This window comes from Notothenia coriiceps, unplaced genomic scaffold (genome assembly GCF_000735185.1).
Source record: "Notothenia coriiceps isolate Sejong01 unplaced genomic scaffold, NC01 NC01_scaffold00031947, whole genome shotgun sequence".
NCBI lineage: Eukaryota > Metazoa > Chordata > Actinopteri > Perciformes > Nototheniidae > Notothenia > Notothenia coriiceps.
In genome coordinates this window covers 23673-30408 of record NW_011364648.1, presented here as the reverse complement: position 1 = coordinate 30408, position 6736 = coordinate 23673, and the positions used below count along the sequence as shown (strand labels likewise).

Here is a 6736-nt window from a genome sequence, read left to right as displayed (position 1 = left end):
GGGGGTCATCATTTTTTGGGGTCAGGAGAGTCCCCCTTGGCTCAATAACAGGTTAATCTGGCCATGGTATAACAAATAAAATGCCAGAGTCAAAAATAGCTTGCACTATAACGTTTGGGGTTAGTTGCACATTTGTTAGATTAGGTCTGAAAATGTGTTTCCATTCTTTATAGCCTTTAAGGAAAGTAAATGGAAAGCAGCACATGTGATCTGCAGCCGTAACCGAGCTGTCACCGAAAGGAGGAAGTGATCCTCCCACTGTTCTCTGTCGAAAGGAGGTTTGAGGCAGTCACCATTTAGCTTTCATAAATTATTAAAACTACAAAAGAATAAGCGGTGGAGCAGTTCAACTCGGAGCTGAGTCGTGTTGTCAGGTAAACACTTGTTTCTATTGACTTCTGCCCGCTGCAGTAATGCGGGATCAATCATCTCATCATGTTTTGCGTCTTTGCTAAGACATGTTTCACTGCGACAACTTAGGTTTCTAAATGCATGTTGCTAATAATATGGCCTCAGATAGATTAGTGATTAATGATCTCTAAATTGCAAACCATCGCTTCTGTTTGCGCCATCTTTGATGAAGGTTATCTAATGTGAGGTGTCAGGTTTTAATCTAATAAACAATGTAAAGTTTAACATTAAATCCAAATGAAACTCATCCAAAATGCTATTATCTTGCTCCTATCAGGTGGATGAAGTATTCAAATCTTTAATTTAAGTATCATTTGCAATACTGCAATATAAATGGAAGAATAACAAGTAAGTCCTGCATTTGAAATGTCTGCCGTTAATACAATTTTACCCTTTATATTCTTTCCAACTATGCAGGTGAATATAACTTCAATTTGTATGATCAATTCCTGATTAAGCCATTAAATAGGCAATGTAAATTATCATGATTTCTATATTTTACAAGATAACTTCCTCTTTATGTTTGAAGAGTTATTAATTGTGTGTTTTATTTCAAACTTTATTTTAAAATTGGGCTTCAAAATAAATTGAGAACACCCAGTGACACTTCCTAGAAAGAAGAATGTAAGCTGTATTATAAGATTGTTTTTCATTGTACTTTTATTGGGCCTACTGTAAGTCAGTGGAGCTACATAACCAACAAAACAAACCAGATCAGCTTCTTTTTAGAAAAATGGGAAGGAGTCCAAATCCATTTGTTGAAGTCAAAGTTCAAAATAAGGCTTTTTTAATGTTATGTATGGCAGCAGTTGCCTTCAAATACATAATGCTCAGTATATATTACTGCAATTAATACTAGGCTGCTGCTTTTTAGATTTTATACCAGTTTTGATCCTGGTTTCACAAATTAATCACATTGTGAAAACAGAAAGACCCTGTGCCTGATTAATAAACTCAACCGCCAGTGAAATGTTGTAACACTACACAGAAAGTGCTAGTCATTGCGCCATTGCCAGAAAAATACTGGTAAAAACGTTTCACATAATCATTTAATCCTGTAGGAGATGGTACAACACAAGTGAATACTAAAAGCTAATATACTTTGCAAAACAAAAGCCCAAATCCAGAATGTGTTTCAATTCCTAAATGCTATCACATGTGTTCTTCAACATCTTTTGCTCACAGATTAGATAATAAATATAATGCATATATTAAAAAATGCTGTTTCTTCAATTGAAGGAACAGCATTTTTTAATATATGCATTATATTTATTCATTTCTTTGTGAAGTCAGTTATAACATAAGTCAATGCTGGAGTTTTTCTGTCACTCCCACACCATGGACTCTGATCACATGAGGACATTTAGCACAAGAATGGGCGTTAATTGGCCATTTAGATAAATTAGTTCCACTTGAGGTTGTTCAACAACAAAAAAATATATCTGGGGAAAGAAGTTGCTTTTATCATATTTTGGTTGTTTCTGAGCCTTCCCATCCTTAATGTGAACATAGTCCTATCTTAGTGAAAAACAAAATGTATGTAAGGGGGCTATGAGAATGAAGTTTACTTTGTGTTTGACTGTCCTGTCAAAGAGGACATACAGTAAGGGATTTACTTTTAAGAGAAAATGGCCTCTATAAATGCTAAATTCTTTAGACTGGATCAGAAAAACTTGACTTCTGCTCCAGGAAAGGAACATATTCCATAGCAGATATTATCTTAAACATTTGGAAGATTTGGCTAATATGTTTGAAGACCGAACGGTAAAATCACCTGTCATTTCTAATGGGATGCAATGTTAAACCACAGCAGCTGTATCTCAGGTGTCAATTTACCCTTGAGGGTTGGGCACTTTGTGTGCATCACATTAAAATTCTCAAACATCTCCTTATAAGTTTTTATCGGCACTATACTGCCATAACTAGACAGCTCAGATGGAAAACAATACAAATGATGTTCCCTGTTCCTACATCAAACACACATTCTCTGACAATGTTTTAGTTAGATCTTCACTTTTACTCAAACTTGTAACAATATATTTCCTATTGCAACACTAGGTGTGCGTCATTCGGCTGTTTGGTTAGTTTTAGGAGAATATTTCAGTCATTTTCATCTCTTTTTTTCTTCTGTTAAAGGTGCAATGGTTACACCAGCGAAGAATAGCAAAACCACAGAAGAACCTGATGTGATCAAAGGGATGGACAAGGTGAAAACTCTGAAGTATTTCCCTCCGTACGGCGCCATCAATGGGACCTCAGCAGGAGACATCTGCCCCACATGTCGCGGCACCGGGAGGATTCCCAGAGGTTGGTCTTCTTTTTTGATGATTTTGACGGCCTTCTGAGCAGCTTTAGTGCAAGGGCAGCCAATTGAGACCATCATCTTCAAATTATGTTTCATTTCACATCCAACAACTAAAGGAACGAGTCAAAACGAGAGTCACAAACGTGTATGCAGCCGAACTTTGTTTTGCCACAACTGTTCCACTTTCACTTCATGTTTTTGAAAAAGAATATCTCTTCAAACCATAGAGGGAGGCTGTGGCTCAGTGGTTAGTGTGCTGGACTTGGAATCAGGGGATAGCAAGTTCAAGTGCCACTGCAGTCAGCATGTCGTTGTGTCCCTGGGCAAGACACTTTAGACCAAATTGCTCCTGTGGGGATTGTCCACAGTACTGAATGTATGTAAGTCGCTTTGGATAAAATCATCTAACAAATTACATGTAATGTGATGTACAAAACAATCTCACGTCAGAAGACAAAGGAAATAAATATACAAATGAAAAATTAAAGGCAGGAGGTTGTTTGAAAGTGGCACACAGATAGTCACCAGTAATATGTCGCTGTTTAGTAATTCTTATCTTTATTTATTAATTATAAAAACTGGACATATGCACCGTAATTGGCCAAGAGCAAAGAGCAAAGCAGTGATAAAGGCTTCACTTTTCCCTTTCAGAATAAAATATCATCATGTTATTGTCCATTAAATGTATATAAATGGAGATTTGATGACAGATCACACACAATACACAAACGATGTTGTATCTAAAAGTAACCAAGTGGCAGTCATACTAAAAGTAAGGAAACAATTTACATGTAGTTCATAAAAATATCACGAGAGAATATAATAGTTTTACTGACTAATACATTAATGAACGTTAAAATTAGTGTAAGTGTCGGTTATCCTTTTCATCAAGTCTTTCAGACCATCAGAGGATACAGATGAGTAGGAAAGCAATATTTTATACAGTACTGAAATATGCCCTTTTATTATTACAACTATTAAAGATGATATGTTACATTTCCTAAACAGCACCAGACATAATAACCATTTACGAGATGCCAGTTTCAGATCATTTTTGTGGTTAAACAAGCTGTGTTTTTGTATTGCCAGGCCATGAAGATCAGCTAGTGGCCGTAATACCCTGTAATGATGTGAGGCTGAAACCAAGGCGCACGTAAGTGACCTATGAATGCGTGTGAGTGTGTTTATGCCTCTTGAACATGCGCATGCACATGTAAGTAAGGGTATCACCATGACACATATAATTCAGCATGTGTGTATTGTTTTTCAGGAAGCTGTACGTGTGCATGTCAATGGTCTTGTGTCTCCTCGTTTGCACTCTCATCCTCTTCTTCCTCTTCCCCCGGAGTGTCACGCTGACGCCTGTGTCCGTGCTGTCAGTAATGGTGTACTTCACACCAGACACTGTGAAAATGGAGGTCACAGTAAGTAAAAGGAACAGTAATGCTGTTACATGTACATCTGTGCCACCTCTTTGTTGTTTGGAAGTATAACAATGTGCAGGGATTGAATTTGTGCCTATGGTAAAGGAAAGTGCAATGCCAAAATTAAAGAAGCTATATTTTAGTTTGAAAGTGAATCAGGACCAGAGTCTTGCTCATACATTAACAATATATATATATATCAAATAAGTAGTAGTGATAATATTATTGGGTTGCGTTTGAAATGTTATTGCGGGATGAATTGTTTCAATCACTTGTTGGCCTATTGTGTGTGCAAATTTAATGAATAATGTATATTTATTTTAAATGTATGTCATTAGATAATTTGTTCATATCAACATCTTACCAAACTGACTCCTATGCATACAAACACACAATTGAATTGAGTATTGTTTGACTTTACATAAAAAAAAATGATTCCATTATATATTCCATGCCATTCTCGTGAAAGCTATATCTCAGAATACTGAATTTCTTCAAATCTTTCGAAAACATTTTTCTTGGACTTATGGACCATAAGTCAGGAATTTACGCTCTCATTATAAAAACAATTACACAAATATCTTAAAATCAAAAATGATGAAGTAATGCTATTTTGGAAACCAGGATCTTTTGCTTCAGGGTGAGCGGAGTCATAAAACCCAAAGATTTTCTATCTTTGGATTTTATTCTAGCTCTGTATATAATAATTACATTTCACAAGACCTTTTTTAGGAACTAAGGATAATAACTCTTCAGGGAAAACTGTGTATGCTGGAACACTAAACATGTGTGGTCTTACTCTGTAGAAGAAACACTACATTTGGCAATGATAAGAGATGCTGTTGGAATTAAAAAAATCAGTGAGTCAGTATATGGTTTGGTCGGGGAATAGTTTGTTTTTGGGCTGTTTTCATTGGCCGTGTGTTTTCTTTCCGCAAAGCCCTGCCAACTCTGATGCTGAACAAATGTGTAACTTGTTGTTAGCAGTAACTATAAAACATAGATTGAAACCAAGCATATTCTAGTTAGCACCCATCAAACAGCTAGAAAAGAAAGCTAACAATGTCAACCCTAAAGCTAGCCCCTGAGACACAGCTAGAGTGTGTTATACTGTGTGTAAGTGTGCAATACAAAGTGTGACATTTATTTGCTCTCTGCTGAACATTCTGAGCAACCATATTTTTATTGTAGGTGTGAAAACCTCGTCCACCAAGAAGTGTCTGAGTCACATTCACATGACTGACTGTAGATAGCTGCTGCAGTTACAGGACAAAGTTCTGCTGACTTTTTAATGATGGAAAGGTGTGTTTGCTGCACCTGACCAGCTGTGTGTGTTGTCTCTTCTAGAATCTTGTCAACATCTCCAACCAGAACTATGTCCCAGTGAAGATTGTGGAGTTTAACGTTCAGGGTCTTATCTCTAACGCAGTTGTGGGTAAAGCCAAGATTTCTAACATGACCGACATCCAGGCCCGCTCACAAAATTCGGTGAGTTACACGCAGGATGACTCACATTCATACTGTTGTTGTATTTGACACGAAATTCATTTCCTCCTTCTTTTGCAGTACACCATTCAAATTGACCTGCCTATTGCTGATGAAGGCTTGAAGTAAGTTTGAAATACTGTGAGAAAGTAACATATTCCTCCATCATTATTGTTTGTATGTCTGAACTCAACTGCCTCTTTCTCTTTCAGCACTTACTGCAAGTCGAGCTCTTTCAAGATTCACTCGTTATTTCTGCAGCTGCAGTAAGTATCAATCTCAATCTGACAAACACCGGAGGAGGCAGCCGCCTCACAGCCTTTCTCACATCCACTACGTGTCACTGGTTCTCTTTTTATATAAAGGGTTAATCTTTCAATGAGACATTTCATTTGGAGATAAAAGGGGAGGAGATGATAAGACAGACACACTAAAGTCAAACTTTGGCAGCCTTCATTGGACATACAAAAACTCTAAAAGGCCTCTAAAAAGATAATTTAACAGGTTTTACCACAGGGAAAAGTGATCAATCGAACTTTATCATTGTGATAACATTTAAAACAGCATTCATGTATTTCTGGCTATTAAGGGCAGTTGAACAATCTGAAAACATCGACATATTATAACCTTATGAAGTTGTTATTGCAAACAAGCATTCATGTACATTCATGTACCTGTTGATAGGTAATAGATTAAGAGCGGTGAATCAGCTTAGAAACGGGAAGCGCTCAAACGTTTGTGTGAGTTTATCGAATTTAGCAGTGATTCCATGTCAGCCACAGCTTGTCACAAAAGATCTGACTGATAGTGTATTCAACAAACTTAAACTAGCTTTATTAAATGTCAGATCTTTTCCAGGAAAAAAATGTGTAATCAATGATTTTATCACTGAGTACAATCTCGATTTTATGTTTTTCACGGAAACTTGGATTGAACAAAATAACAGTGCAGCTGTTCTTATCCAATCAACACCTCCCAACTTTAGTTTTATGAGTCAGGAAAGAATGCATAAGAAAGGATGTGGAGTTGCTATTCTGTTCAATGATTCCCTTCAGTGCAGGAAGACATCTTATGGGAACTTGGCTTCTTTTGAATATGTGGCCCTTCAGCT

General features: G+C 36.8%; 1 protein-coding gene across 1 annotated transcript in view; it reads left to right on the top strand.

Annotated features, from left to right (window-relative positions):
• The first annotated feature begins 255 nt into the window (after positions 1-255).
• tmem106a (transmembrane protein 106A) overlaps positions 256-6736 on the top strand; it is a 10340-nt gene continuing 3859 nt past the window's right edge. The window contains exons 1-7 of the mRNA XM_010788636.1: positions 256-374; positions 2548-2718; positions 3806-3869; positions 3987-4140; positions 5488-5628; positions 5707-5750; positions 5838-5891. Of these exons, the coding sequence (XP_010786938.1) occupies positions 2553-2718; positions 3806-3869; positions 3987-4140; positions 5488-5628; positions 5707-5750; positions 5838-5891 (623 nt within the window). The 5' untranslated portion in view covers positions 256-374; positions 2548-2552. The remainder of the gene's footprint in view (positions 375-2547; positions 2719-3805; positions 3870-3986; positions 4141-5487; positions 5629-5706; positions 5751-5837; positions 5892-6736) is intronic.